At 52.4% G+C, this 15,385-nt stretch overlaps 1 protein-coding gene across 6 annotated transcripts in view; it reads right to left on the bottom strand.

Annotated features, from left to right (window-relative positions):
• The window catches only part of COL13A1 (collagen, type XIII, alpha 1), a 162,938-nt gene that overhangs the window by 47,348 nt on the left and 100,205 nt on the right, over positions 1-15,385 (bottom strand). For all 6 annotated transcript variants that reach the window (XM_011991036.1, XM_011991037.1, XM_011991039.1 and 3 more), the window contains 3 exons: positions 11,917-12,024; positions 9,816-9,842; positions 8,993-9,028 (listed from right to left, as the gene is read on the bottom strand). In XM_011991036.1, coding sequence (XP_011846426.1) covers positions 8,993-9,028; positions 9,816-9,842; positions 11,917-12,024 — 171 coding nt within the window. The remainder of the gene's footprint in view (positions 1-8,992; positions 9,029-9,815; positions 9,843-11,916; positions 12,025-15,385) is intronic.

The raw sequence follows: 15,385 nt of genomic DNA, 5'->3' as shown, positions 1-15,385 counted from the left end.
GCTACTCCGGCCACAGCGGTCTCCAAGCCCTCTCAGTAGTATCAGCTGAGGGCTCCTGTCATTCTTTCCTTTGGAGGGCCCTCTGCTAACATTCTGAATGACTAAACCAGTTTGACTTAGTACAGAGGCCTCCACAGTCCTCTGGTGTGGGTGCAGGTGGGAGGTCAGCTTGGGAGTCCTTGACTATTTTGAGGCCCCCGTCATCCCTCTCTTCCACTTTCTCTATCTTTTCTCTTGCTTTCCCCCCAATGCCCCTGCCCTCTTCTTCCCACCTCCAATTCGGGGAGCTGGGCTGGGAGTGCAAGTGACCACGGATAAGCCACTTTCTCCCATTGGTCCAGGGTTCTTGGTTGCAGAGTGCGGTTAGATCAGATACCTCCTATCCACTGGCGCTCCTGTCTCTTCCCACCCACCCCAGCCCTGTCTCTGCTCCCCTGCACGCCCTTTGGAAGGAGAGAGGCCAAAGCTGGAGAGGTGCCATTTGGCTTGGTTGGTAGCTCCAGAAAAAGGATCTGTGGAGTGGGAAGGGACTCTTAGCTTTGGTTAAAAATGCAGCTCTAGGAGCGGTCTCAGTGGGTCTCTGCTCTCCCCTCCTCCTACCCACAGGGGTGCTTCTGCAGGGAGGAGGTGGCGTCTGCTTCAAGCTTGTCTCTGGGCTTCTGTCTCCAATCCCAGAAGAAACTGTGCAGAACAAAACCCCGGAGCGTGAGAGTCTCCAGGCTAATTGGGGTTGTCCTCAGCCCCTGTTGATGTGAGTGTGTAAAGACACAATCAGGCACTCGGGGAAGTCAGAGCCCCGGGAGCCTTCTCGGGAGGCAGCCCTCCTTGTTAGGGTGGCTGACCTTCGCCCCTTCCCTCCTCTCTGGGTCAATTCTCTTAATTCTGCAAATGACCCAGGCTTCCTTGATCCCCATCGCAGGGCCTCCGTCCCTCCCACCCCCTTGCTTGGCAGGAAGCAGGGGCGCCCCCACTGGCCTCCCCCAGCTGACCTCGCTCTGCTGCTCACTCCACTCTCATTAGGCTCACTCCCCAGGGCTTGTCTCTAGGGACCTGCCCCTGCCTGACCTCTGAACTGGGGAACGGGGCTTCTCCTAAAGCCAGAAACATTGGTTCCTGGAAGACGGTGAGGTGAGAGTCATTATCAAGGACTCCAGCATCGCTGTGGCCGGGGCCCATGTGCAGGAGGCAGGAGGCAGGGGGAGGGAGTGGGGGTGGTTATTGCCCGAGGAGGATGGTGGCTCACCTCTGTTCAGAGGGCTGTTCCTTGGGGCATGTCTTTGTGCAAGCCTGTCTAGGGGCTCCTTCTTTTCTAATTCCCCTCCTAGGTTTTCCTGTTTAAAAAGTGTCTTAGTAACTGTGCTCAGTTTCCATCCACTTACTCATCACTGTCTTGGTTTTTGGAGGGCCTGGCTCACTTAGTCCAGCAAAGCCCACAGGCCTCGATTCACCTCCTCTACCTCTGCCTCCTCTTGTCTCCCCAGAAGAGACTCAGAGGTTCCTCTGGGGGCTCTCAGCTGCCTTACTTGGGCTGGAGAAGTGGGTGCTCTGAGCCTTACAAAAGGTCTCAGCCATGTGCATGGTGTGATGGCAGAAGCTGTGACTCCCGGGCCAACATCCAGCCACCCCACTGCAAGGCTGGCTTTTTAACCTCAGTGCCAAGAACCAATGCAGGAAGGGGTAGATTGTACTCACTGTGCCTGAGAAGGCTCTAGGGGAGCACAAGTGGGTAGAGAGGCATTTGCTTTGAATGGCCTTGAAGGCCTGTCCCATCCCTGATTTTGAGGCTGCCACTCAGACTCCCCAGCTGGGCCCTGCCCCTGAGCACCACACAGCATTGATAGGTCCTCTGTTCTGGTCCCAGATTCCAGGTGGGAGGATGCGTCCTTTACAGGGATGATGGAACGGAAGGGAGCTCCTTGGAGCATAAACCAGCCATGCTCTGCTCCTGTGGGAGTAGCCCCTTAATTGGCGATTTACTGTTTGTTGAACAAGCTGGGCAGGGACTTGGCAAGAAAGCACAGTCTAGAGGAAGGAAGGGGGCTTTAAGGTCAGCTCCCAGCCAAAGTCAGGCCAGGGAAGCACGGGGAAGTAAACGAAGTTCTCTAAGATTAGGCCTGGGTTCTGCTGCAGCCAGGTCTGCGTTGGAAGGCCCTGAGCAAATGCATCTGGTGGCACAGGCTCTTTGTTCTCTGTAACGGAGGAGGAAGGCCTGCCTGAGAGTGTGGGGAGTTTGCAGGGAGGGGGTGGAGGGATGGTGGTCGGCGGACGGCTCAAGCCTGAAGCCTGGACCAGGGTCTTTTCCCTAGGCCAGAAAAGCCAGGTGTGGAGGGCTAATGGTTTTCTCCCTGTAAAGAGTTCCCAGGTCTTCCTTCCGGGAAAAAGGCAGCTCAGTTCCCGCTTCCCTGCTCCAGCCAGCTTCCACACCAGAGAGGACCAGAACTGCGGAAATTCCAGGTCCTCTGGTAATTAGGGCCGGCAGGAAGTGATCCGGGGAATTACCGGGGTTGGGTGCCCCATTGAAGGCCAGGGCTTTGGAAGGGCAGCTGGCTTGTAATCTCAATTTGAGATCGGTTGATTTTGTAGCTAGTTCCAAAAAGAAAAGTCAGCTCTAATTAATCTTGGACTTTGGAGTGCATGAAAAACAGAGCCCAGAGTGCTCAGGGTGGGGGCTGGGGTCGCTTTAGTCTCCACAAGGTCTCGGATCAGAGGCCCAGATCTTAGTTTTCTTATCTTTTATGCGAATAGTCTGGATGTCCCCACTAGGATTTCATAGCTTTCAGAGAAAATGCTGTCCCCGCACTAGCAGGCTCCTGCATCTATGGCTTCCATCTGCACGGAGCACTCAGTGGGAGTGGGAACGGCATGGGCTACTCAGGTCCTACAAGAGCAGGAGGGGTGCAGGAAGGTTTCAGGAATAGCTGTCGTGGAAGGTTGGGGCAAACTGCCTCCTCCAGGCTTTACTGGAGTCCTGAAACCATTCCAACTCCCTGGGGGACTCATTTGGGTGGAGTCAGTGCCAATGGGCAAAGCACTCCACTTCCTTAATTCTTTGGCAAGAGCAACACACCAAGTACACCCCGTTCTCTGCCGCGGACTCTGCAGACACTGCTCCCAGAGAGCCTGGAGGCTCAGAGAAAGACCTGAATCCAGCCTTCTCTTACAAGAACGAAAACAGCTCAACTGCCACATCCTTTCCTTCCATTCATGGAGCGGTCTGGGGGAAGGTCTACTGGAAATCACCATGGCGTCCCTAAGGGCTGCTAAGAGGCAGATAGTAAAGTCATTCAGAGCAAGGCTTTGGGATCACACAGACCTGGCTTCTCTATTTCCTCGCTGTGGACCTTGGGGAAAATGGTCTCTGTGAACCTCAGTATGCTGGTCCATAAGTTGGGAATTGAGTGAAACCTACCTCACAGGGTCATTACAAGGATTCAATAAGTTCATGCATGCAAACTGCCTAGTACATAGCCTGGCTTGTTGAAGAGGCCAGTAAGGTAGTTACAATCGCACGAGTTATCATTCTACAGAAATGTGTCCACCACACGGGCCCTTGCTCTGGCTGGCAGATCAGAATCCTCATGCCCTTTGGCTGAAGGATTGAGAAGGGGCAAGGAGAAGGGCCAGCACAGCCACAGAATGAAGGCTGAGATGGCCGGGTGCATGGGTTCTGTCCCCGTGCCCTTCCCCAGCCCTCTAGCCATCTCATCATAGGGCCCATCCCATCTCCTCCCCAGGGCATCCCTGTTTCTGGAGAGCCCCACTGGCCTCCAGGAGGGGTAGCTGCAGTTGCAAGCAGCTCTAGCCTGAAGCCCTCATGTTCCTCCTCTGGTCTGAAACCCACAGCCTGAAAGAGGGGAATGTGTGTTTCAGCCATGGTCCTTCATGCAAACCCTGAGGCTTAACATCCAGACCACCACAGACAGCAAACGCGCCCCCAAAGTGAGACAAACAGACCAGCTCTGATGTACTTAGAGATAAGCTCTCACCAGGTTTTGTGATCTACATACAATCTGACAATACTCGTCAATCCTCTTGACAGAGAGCCAAGGTTGTAATGTTTTAAACACGCTTTGCATCTTGCAACGTATTTAAAGTAGATCGGTGTCATAAATTTGGATCAAATAGATACCACATGGGTGCACAACAATACTCGCAGTGTCTAGGCGGGAGGGCTGGCTCCGACTGGGGCATGGGGGCAGCACAGGGGCCACTGACCACACTGGGCTTTTATCTCAAGGAACTGGTGGAGAAGCCTACCCTGTGGGTCTGGCTGGCCTTTCAGAGGATGCCAGGCCCAGTCCAGCTGCTGGGGGTGGTGGTGGACATTAGCAAACTTCATAGGCTGAGAGCCTATGGTGTCAGAAAGGTGTCCGTCCCTCCAAGTGGGTCAGATCTCTGGGGTGAAGCAAGGAAGCTCACGTTGGGGCCCATCAGCTACCCCACAGGTCCTGCTCACATCCTGACCTCAAGAGGCAGTCACATGGCCCCTGTCTCAGCTTGGCATCCCCAGCTGCTGGCACTGTTCCTCCCCAGGGTGGTGGGGGAGGCCAAACTCATCTTCCCAGTCCCTGAGACCAAGCCACCCTTCATGTTAGTGCCTCCTCCCTGGGCCTTACTCCAAGCAGAGAGCACAGCATGGAGGAAAGAATTAAAGAGAGGACTGATGGGCAAAAGAAGGGAGGTGGGGGAACAGCCCTCCACATCCCAGAGAAACCATTAGTAGGCGGAGGTTGGGAGGGTTGGTCTGTGCAGTTAGCTTAGCCTGGGGTGAGTCCCCTGAGCAGACATTCAACTTCTGCACCAGGGTGCAAAGACAGACTGGCCACAGGGCTTGGACTGATGAGGCCTGGTTTCTAATTCCAGCATGGCTGTTTACCAGCTGCACAACCTTGGGCCAAGTATTAACCTTTCTCATTTATACAATCAGGATAATGAGCTCTAACCACTGAGCCATGGTAAGAACTGAATAAGTTTGAAAAAATGAACTTTCTAAAGTAGAGATGTGAAATATTGCTGTACTGCCCAAAGATGAAAAGTCACTTCATCACAAGATTCAGAGGGGAACAAACTTCTGCCTGACCATGGTGATCACTGGCGTCAAGACATTTGCCGTCCTGGTGAGGCTGGGGCAATGGGAGAGGCACTTGTAGCCTCCCAAGGAATGACCTCAAGTCCTTGGTGACGGGCCGTCTGCTGCTGGTCACAGTTTCCAGTGCCAGCCCTCTGGCCTTCAGTGGACTTGGAGGCAGTGGAGAGTTGGTGGCAAGATAAGGGTCCCAGCAGATAAAGGCCAGCACAGAGGAAAGGGTGCCCAGACCAGCCATGGGCTGTTGGCTTTGCAAGGTTAGTGGCTCCAGTGGCACCTACTGAAAAGACTCAGTGATAGGTTGGGAGCGGTGGAGGCAATGGGAACCTTCTAGTGACCCAGAGAGGTGGTGATGGGGCATGATGGCCTCACAGCCCCTCCAGATTCCATGAGAAGAGGCCACTGGAGAAAAGCAGAGAGGGTGGTTTGGCAGAGAAAGAAGGGTTGGGAGGCAAGAGTCCAGCACGAAGGGGAAGGGTCTTCTCCTCAGTGCCTCGTGAGACCTAGGAGTGGGGATGCTTCTGACAAGCCCTGGATGTGGACGGAGAAAAGGCGTGGACGAAGGTTCAAGGAGACAGAGCCTCCTCTCAAGGTCAGGGCTCAAGGCTCAGAGCTGCTCCTCTCTTAAGGGTATGAAGCCACCTCTGTCCCCATGAAGCTATGGCTTCCCTGAGCTGGCAGGGATTTTAATCCAGTCTCCCAGCTGATACAGAGACTTCTCTAAACACATCCTGGACCAGTCATTATCTAGCCTCTAACTGAACACCTCTGGTGACCAGAACTCCCTCCCACCTTCCCAAGGCATCTGGCGATTAGGAAGCTCCCTCTTCTGGAGCTGGAATTGCTCTTCTCGTAGAGTTTATTCATTGGCACTTGCTCTACTTCTAGTCATGCAAAAGAAGTATGATCCTTCTTCCGCACTAGAGCAGGGAGGCTCTGAGCAAATCTCCCGCGTCCTGGGGACAGGAAGTGCTCCCCCATCAACAGGGCTACGCTGGTCTTCTCTGCAAATTCAATGTAGCCTGGGTTAAATGTTTCTTCCTACAGTCTGAGTCTAGGATCGCCACTCTCCAGGGACAGGCCCTCTAGCATCAGGACACCCTAACCCCAAGCAGAGGATTCTCCGTACTCAGGACAGCAGACCCCATGCCCCTCTCTGGATGAATCAGTCTTGCAGTTTGCAGCAGAATGCAGACACCTGTCATGGTATAATGCCAGCCAAGGGCATCACCGTGATGCCTGGAGACCCTCTGCTGCCCTGCAACTCCTTCACAGCTTGAAAGAGCTGGCCCGGCTGCTAATGAAAAACCGACCCCGCGTTGCACCAGGAGGCAGTAAATTTTATGAGTCTGTGTGAGTGGATAGAGGCAACTGCGGGGGCTGATTTCCACTTCCTGATACAATACAAATGTCTTAGTTTATGTAGAACTAATTAAAGATCTCTCAGGTCTTGCCATTTCATTCACCAGGCACCCATAAAGCCATGTGGTTATGGCAACCTCCTGACTGCAGCGTGCGAGGAATGTGCTTTGCAGGGAGTGATTCTTCCCCTTCCAACATTTCTGCCCCTCTCCTGCTGCTGCCTTTCCTTCCTGCCTTTTTTCTCCTCTTGGAAGGCTCTAGCAGCTTCCCAGCCAGGGTCTGGAGGGCAGGGTTGTGCTCTTTACAGCAGGTGGTACCATGGCAAGGACCCAGACCTGGAACTGAACTCCTGCTCTGCCACTTATGAGCCAGGAGACTTTGGACAAGCTCCAGTGCTGTAGTTTGAATGTATCCCCTATAGCTCTTGTGTTGGAAACTTAATCCCCAGTGCAACAGTGTTGAGACGTGGGACCTTTAGGAGGTGATTAGATTATGACAGCTCTGTCCTCGTGAATAAATTAATGTTGCTGTCGTGGGAGTGGGAGTTATCATGGGTTAGTTATTGTGGGAGTGAATTAGTTATTGTAAGAGTGGGTTATTGTGGGAGTGGATTAGTTATCGTGGGAATGGGTTTGTCATTGCAGGAGTGGGCTAGTTATCATGGGAGTGGTTTAGTTATTGTGAGAGTGGGTTAGTTATTGTGGGAGTGGGTTGGTTATCATGGAAATGGGTTAGTTATTGTGGGAGTGGGTTGGTTATCATGGAATTGGGTTAGTTATTGTGGGAGTGGGTTGGTTATCATGGAATTGGGTTAGTTATTGTGGGAGTGGGTTAGTTATCGTGGAAGTGGGTTAGTTATTGTGGGAGTGGGTATGTGATTGCGAGAGTGGACTTGTTATAAAAGCAAGCCCAGCCTTCTCTTGCTCGTGTTCTCTCGCCCTCTCCTGCCCTTCCACTGTCCACCACGGGATGACACAACAAGAAGGTCCTCACCAGATATGGGCTCCTTGACCGTGGGCTTCCCAGCCTCCACAATGGTAAGAAATAAGTTTCTTGTCTTTATAAATTACCCAGTCTGTGGTGTTCTGTTATAGCAACATGAAATGGACCAAGACACACAGTTTTCTCATTTTTAAAATAGGAGAATAGTCATACCAGCCTCACAGAGTGCTTTTAGGGCTAAAAATAATGCAGTTTGTGTTGAAAGACAGTGCCTGGACCATAGTACGTGTTCAGTAAGTAGTGACTACCATAAAATTATTATTGCTATTATAGTTATGGTAATGACTGCTTCTGGGTCTTTGCTCAAATTGTTTACCTATCTAAAATATTGTTTCCATTCATATTTTCTGGTTGAAGGCCCACAGTGGTAGATTAAAAATGGCCACAACTGGGCGTGGTGGCTCACGCCTGTAATCCCAGTATTTTGGGAGGCCGAGGTGGGCAGATCACGAGGTCAAGAGATTGAGACCATCCTGGCCAACATGGTGAAACCCCGTCTCTACCAAAAATACAAAATTTAACTGGGCGTGGTGGTACGCACCTGTAGTCCCAGCTACTCAGGAGGCTGAGGCAGGAGAATCACTTGAACCTGGCAGGCGGGTTTTGCAGTGAGCTGAGATCGCGCCACTGCACTCCAGCCTGGTGACAGAGTGGGACTCTGTCTCAAAAAACAAAAAACAAAAAACAAAAAAACAAGGCCACAAATGCTTTCTACTCCTCCAATGAACAAGTAGAGCCTAAGACTCTTCCCACACCAATAAGACATTAGAAAATGTGATACAAGCAGATATGTGACAAGTCTTTATGCACTGGGACCTGCCCATTTTGAATGCTGCCCTGGATCTGCTGTGCTGTAAGGAAGTCTGTCTAGCTTCCTGGAGGATAAGAGGCCATGTGGAGAACAGGGGCCCCCAGCCCACAGCCAGCATTGACCACCAGACATGTGAATGGGGCCATCTTGTCCCCTCCCACCCTTCTATCTGTCATTTGGTGTGACTGCATGAGTGAGCCCAGGTGAGAATAGCAGAATTCCCAGACTGTCAATCCACAGAATTGTGACAGAGAGTCAGTAAACTTGGAATGGTTTGTTATGCAGCAATAGATAACTGATACCTCCACCCATTCATCAAGGTTGAGTTCTCAGGCTGTCTTCTCCCAGAATATTTCCCAAACTTCTCTCAATCTGAAATTTGTCTCTCCATCTCCTTTAATTACGCCATGCCTTGTGACAGTAGCACTTAATAAAGTCTGCCTTCACTGGGGTTATTTGTGCAGGAGTGCTTCTGACTCTCTGGCCCATGAGAGCTGGACCCCTCCATGTCCTACATCCTTGCTCAGCACAGAAAGAACTCTGCCTAGCTGGATCCCAGTAATCTGGCTCCCACTTATCAGGCCCTCGGGGGGCCAGTGAGAACCTGGCCTGCCTCTGTACAGGCACAGCCATCTAGGTTGGAAGGGAGAGACCCTCTTGGGTTTGAGGTCCAGTAGGCCACTGCTTTGTCCAAAGTCCTGCCCCACTTGGATCCTTCTCCTCCATCTTACCTTCCGGCCGTGGTAGCCCTGGATCCCTGGGTCTCCCTGGGGAAATAAAGAGATGGCCATTAAAGAGGTTTTCCCACTGCCAAACTTTGACTTGTGCTGTTCCCCACGCAATACCATCCCTCTTCCTCTCAATGACTCCAAGCCCCACTGCCCCTTCAACACTCATCTCCAGGTTTCCTAGGAGCAACAGCTCTTAGCTTCCTCTGAGGCCAACATAGATTGTTCTACTCTTGAGAACCAGCTCCACTTTGCAGAGGCTGAGGAATGGTGGGAAGAGTCACTTGGGTAGGGACCGAGGAAACCTGATTCCACTGAACATGGACAAGCCACTTTCCCCCTGGGCTCTCAGCTTCTGCATGTATAAAATAGTTGGGCACAATCAGTGCTTGGCATCTTCTTGTCCCCAGAGCCCCAGGGTCCCCAGCTTCAAAGGGAGAGCCTGTTTGACATTGTGGGCTTCTGGGTGAGGGTTCTCTGGAGACTGGATGACCCTAGAGGTCTCTTCCGATTCTGACACCTCATAAAACACTATTTTATTTGGATATTGTGACGGTGTTCTGGGCATGAGCTTAGTTTCCAGCTAGACACTATGCTCCTCAGATGGTGGACTGTGCCTTCAATGCAGGCCCGTAGCACTTGCTTCATTGGCCTGGGCACACAAGAAGTGAAATTCTTGTTGGAATCAAATTAGTTCCTAAGAGGAGGGTGGTGTTTTGGAAGTGGGTCAAGCTTGATCCATCTCTCAGCTGAGATCCCTCTCTGCTCCTGCCTCAGTCAGGGAATTCTCCCACCTGTTCAACACATCACCCAGAAGGACACTCACCTTTGGTCCAGGAGGCCCAGGTAAGCCCTGTGAAAGCAAAAAAAAAAAAAAAAAAAAAAAAAGGTGAGTAGAGCTTGTTTCCACTGGTAAATGGTTGGGGCTAGCCATACTTACAGTGGACCCTAGGGGCAGAGTAGCCCCCAGTAGCTATGGCAAGAGAATAGGCATGCTAGCCAACAGCGGTAGCGGACCCCAGAAGGGGATCTGAAACCTGCTGAGGGCACGTGGGGATAACAGGCTTATGTCCCTCTTTGCAGCCATGTGGGCGCCGTGGGCAACCCTGCTGTGCTCGCCCATGGAAAGTAGGTCAGCGGCATCATGCTAAATTGACAGTGTGGTTTGGTCCAGATCCTCATTCACCCACCTCCTAATTGGAACCCCTCCCTAGAAAGCTGGCCTTGCCCAGCAGAGCCTTGGTTTTGCCCTTGGTCCTGCCTGCTGGCGGAGGAGCCCTCTGTCTCCTTCTGCCCAGGGTGCTGTGGGCATGGCAGCTGGCCACAGTGAGGTGGTGTGAGTCGAGGGAGAGGCCAGGGAAGGCTGGCTCCACCGCAGCCTTGGGTGTAGGTGTGGACAGTAAACGTGGGCTGGAGAAAGCCATGATGCCAGAGTCTGGTCTGTTGCAATTGGTTTAAGAAACATGCTCTCTGGTTTTCTTTTTTTGGTTGTTGTTGTTGTTATAAACAATCTAACAAAGAAAACCACCTGGCTTGGGTTCAGTGAGTGAGAGCCCAAAGTGTCAGCAGCGGGGTGGGGTGGAAAGGGCAGTGGTCAGCAAAAAGTGAATTCTGAGCGCTTTTTGGTTTTCTTGCCTTAGTTTGGTTCCGTTTCCTAAGTTTCCCTTCCTTTCAGGTTTTCCCATCTGAAAACTGGTGGAAATAAGACTAAACCCCCTCTGTGGGGTGCTGGGGAGAAATTGTGGAAAAATTAAAAATTCATTGTAGGGGTCAAGCGTTGCAGGGGTCATTGTGCTGGCCTTCCCAGCCAAGGTGGGTGCCCTATTCGGCCATAGCTATGGCCCAGCCCAGGGAGACCCTATAACAAGTTTCGAGATTGAAAGCTGGGCAGTCAAGGGACCCAGACATGCAACCAGGCCATCTAGAATGTGGCCGTACACACGGAGTGCTATTTGTTGGGGACATCTGGCCTCTGGGATTCCACCTCTGGGACTCTATTCCAGCAAAACTCTCAGAGATGCGCACAAACATTATGTTTCTTTGTCTATGTTCCATTCTTTTCACAATGAATTTATGGTGCTTTTGTCATAAGAAGGAAAAACAGCTTTTGTTTTGGTTTTTCTACCACATGGGAAAAACATTATTTAAAAAGCATTTTGCCCTTTACCTGCCTCTCCAATAACATTAGTCTTATGGGTGGGAGGAAGACCCGTTTTCTCTGAAGTCCAGGTACCCACTGAATTATTCTGTCCTGGGGCTTTGTTGTATAAATTGGGCTGAGAAAGAGTGGAGTCTTAGCCAGGGCTTGAACATGGGTGACTTGGTGACCACTGGGCTTGACCTGTCACTTGAATGTGGTCCAGCCTGGAGGGGTGCCAGTTGGCCTCTCTGGAGTCCTCCAGGCAGTGGCCCTGCAGGCTTGATGCATCCTCAGGCTTGGCGCAGGGCTTTTGGCTGACTGGGCCTTCAGCTCAGCTGGCAGGTGGCCCAGCAGTGTGAAACCTGCACACACCCCTGGAAGTCTTGTTCATTGGAGTGCCAGGTAGTCGGATGACCCCTCACTACCTCCTTCAAAACCCACTGCCCCTGACTCAGGTTTTCCTAAGGGGCTCAGGCATAGCCATCAGAAGTGCCCTTGGGAATTCTCTTTCCAAATTCCTCTCTGCTGGGGCTGGGAACGGGGCAGGTCGTTGGCGGTCTCCTCCCTGGAAGGCAGCGGACATGGCCCAGGCTGTGTTTCAGAGCCAGATTGCAACGGGTGGTGCGTGTGCTGGGGATGAATAGCCCCTTGCATGGTTCACCCACATCCAATGGCCCTGCCAAGGCATTTCTGCTTTTTGTAGGGGACCCACTGCCTATTCGAGGTTTGGAGGTTTCCAGAGAGTTCTTGGGACAAGTCTTGAAGGAGAGAGGAAGGAAATACTTACGGGTGGCCCCATGGGTCCTGGCAGTCCTGGGTGCCCCAGAGGTCCACTTGGTCCAGGGGGGCCTGGGGGCCCTGGTGGACCTTGGATGCTGGCTTGGCTCTGTTCACCCTGAGGTTCATGGAAACAAATGTTAGAGGGAAGGCCCCCGGAGCTGCAGACCAGCCCCCACCCTCAGGCCATGCACCCGGTGAAGGCCTGCTGTGATTTCTGCTGGGAAGGCAGTGGTGGTGGGGGGAGGAGGGGGCGGCATGTTGGTGATGATGCTGTGGTAGTGGTGATGACATGCAGCGGCTGGTGGCAGTGAGAAGAACGCCAAGATGTTAGATCCCTGAAGGTGGGGCTTCCAAAGAGGACTGGCTGCGGAGAGACGTTCTGTGGGGGCAGAGGCAGAGGAGCGGGTGGGAGACAGCCCCTGGCCCAACCAAAGGCCTGCTCCCAGCCTGGCCAGATAGCCTGAATCTTCAGCCTGGGCCTGCCTGTGTCACCCTGCCTGTGTGGCGAGGCACAGGTCTCCCTAAGCCCCAGCCTCTCAGCCGTAGAATGGAAACAATAGCCCCCGTTTCCTGTCTCAGCTTTTTGCTGTCTTTGACTGTCTGACCCAGAGGATCAAATGGGATCCTTAGGTCAAAAGCCCATGGAATTTTGTTTGGCTCACTAAACAACGGAGCAAGAGACTTTACGTACAAAATTTGAATTGGTGGCTTCTGATGAAACACTGGGAACCCTGGCTGTGCTGGGCCCACATTCCTACGTCCAGGGAGTGGCTGCCCGTTAAGTGGGGCCTGAGTTCTCTGGCTGCTTTTGTCCTCTCCCTCCTAGCCCTTCTCACACACAGCCTGCTTCTGTTACTTAGGTGATCTGCCTGGCCTCGGAGGGCAGTTGAGCCTGCAATCTTTGGTTTCATTGAAAGAGTTTAGAAGTTGTGTGGAAATGCTTTATGCTATGTGGGGAGGCTGTTCTGAGCCCAGCCTTCCCACTATACCTGTCCCCAGGATGGACTGTGAGCCCAGGGAGGTAGGGATAGCACCATGATCCCCCAGGAGGAGGAGACGGCCTAGTGCACGTGACCCAGATCTCAGGGCTGGGGCAACACAAAGTCACCTTAGATCTAAACCAACCCTGGCTCCTTGGTTTGTTATTTTCTAAATGACCTCTCTGGGATCAATCTGGGCTTAGCTCTTGTGAGGAGGGGCCCATCCCTGCAGATGGGATGAAGCAGAACCTCCTGGCAGGTGTGGGAGCTCCAGGGTAGAGGCTGGGGGATGCAGGCGGCCAGAGTTCCAGGCCGGCCCACCTTTCTCAGAGGATCTCAGCAAGCCCCTGTGACACACCGGGACTCCTGCTTCCCCATGTGAGGAAGGCAGCTGATGACGCTTGCTGCAAACTCTAGAGGGAAGTGGTGGTCATAAATAGGAGAGCACAACCTGGGAATGAGAAACGTAAACTTTCAGCAAGACCTGCTTGCACCATCTTTTGACTGGAAAACCTGTGGGCGGATGGCATCTCGCAGTGTCACTCTGGGGCCTGGGCCCTATCCTGCCACACCCTCTGAGAAGCCACTTTAGGGCTCAGGGTGTCCATGGCAGAGGAGGCAGGTGCTGAAATCACTTTGGCGGCTGCTGTGACTGCAGGTCCCCCACCCAGCTGCATGTTGGTTGTCGATAAGTCTCAGGTGTCAGTGTTTCTTCTGAACCAAGAAAGGCTTCACTAAGCCTCAGGCCTTAAAAGGGGACCAGTGCAGCCTCCTTTTCAACCACATTAAATCTGGTTCCGCTGCTTGGGTCCCAGAACCTCCTCGGAATCCTGTACTTTGTGTGTTTATATTTTTCATGGGTTTTCTATATTCACAAGATGGGGGAAGCTTAGTCTCAAGAAAACTCCTGAGGTCCTTTCTGACTGTGAAATTCTAGAATCTTTACAACGTCAGAAGTCTTATGTTACAGAAGAGAAAACTGAGACTCCAAGAAGTTGAATTCCCTGATCAAAGTCACATGGGAATTCAGGGTGGCGCCAGGACCCAAAGTTGGAACAGCAGACTCTTCCTATTCTTTCCAAGTAAGCCCCCAGCAAAAAGGGCTCACTGTCTACTCTTTCTGCATGTTGGAAATGACCTCCAGCACCATCTGCCAAGCACATCGTATCTCATATAAAGCTTCCTTTTTCAATGACTCTTAGTCCCGATGTTTAAGCGGCTTGCAGAGTCTGTAAAATCAATACTGGCTTGTTGATAGAAAATGGACAAGCATTTTTATGTCCCATAGTGGCTGAGAGCATACAAAAACCTGATTCTGAAGGCAGAATCTGCAGCAGGCAGCTCAGAGGTGCCTCCTCGTCTTTCTCTACTTTGGAAACCAGGTCAGGGTAGCACAAAAAGTTCTGGCTTAACCACCTCTTGCTCCTGAAAAGGAGGCAGTAACATGCAGTGGCCTGGATGGGATCCTGCACCCCTCTCGATTTCTGCCTTTGCAAAGCGGGGGATAATGAGGTGGCTCTTGTGGGGAATGCATGAGATAATTTGCATAGAATTCTCACAACAATGCCTGGAACCTAGCGAGGGCTCAACAAAGAACAGCTGATACAACTAAGGCGGGGAGGGAGGTCGCTGCTGGGGTCCAGGAGAATGGCTCTTCTGAGAGTGTGGACTCAGCTCTCCTGGAATGGGGTCCGGCACAGGCTGGGGTGGGTGACAGAGGTGGGCCTGGTGCTTCGGAGCTGCCAGTGGGCCTCCTGAGTAGCCAGGCTCCAGTGAGTGCTCGGGCACAGGGAGGCTCTCGAAGATTTGGCCAGGCGTAATGTGATACGTGGCCTGTAGGCTTGGGTGGCACTGGAGTCACATGTCCCTCTGTATTTTTAGCCGTTAATTGGAGGGATTTTTCAGCCTTGTTCAATCAGGTGCCTGAACATCCAGGACCTTGGGCTCCTGACTCCTGAGTCAGGCCGGATGGTTGCTTAAGGCTCTACGGTCAGGCTTGTAGACAGCGGCTCAGAGCCCTGCCACTGCTAGCATCCCTGTGCCGGGCGGGGGACCCAGTGCAGCATGAGAAAGGTGAGGAGCACGGGGGCAGCCACGGGCCACCTGGCCTGGAATCAAGCTGTGATCTCTTGAAGAGCAGAGGCCAGATGGCTTTGTTCTTTGTGATCTGCTCCTATCCCAGCCCCCTTGGGTTAGGAAGGCAGAAAGAAGGAAACACTTGCTCACCATGTGGGTTGTGGACTACATTCCCTCCACAAATGCCTTTGCTCCCCAAACTCAGGTTACGAGGGATCAGATGCTAATTAGTCTGCATTTCTAAGCAGAGAGGAGGTAGGTCCAGCTGAGAGAGCCCTGGATGTGTGGGGTCTGAAGACCTGACTTCAATTTCAATTCTGCCTCAAGGCCAGTTTCAATTCTGCCTCTTACTGTTAGTATAACCTTAGGCAAATCAATTCACTTCTCCGAGCCTCATCCTTGTCTCCAAAATATGGATAA

Source organism: Mandrillus leucophaeus, unplaced genomic scaffold (genome assembly GCF_000951045.1).
Source record: "Mandrillus leucophaeus isolate KB7577 unplaced genomic scaffold, Mleu.le_1.0 Scaffold39, whole genome shotgun sequence".
NCBI classification, from domain to species: Eukaryota; Metazoa; Chordata; class Mammalia; order Primates; family Cercopithecidae; genus Mandrillus; species Mandrillus leucophaeus.
The sequence above is the reverse complement of the archived record's forward strand: the minus strand, read 5'-3'. Positions and strand labels throughout refer to the sequence as shown.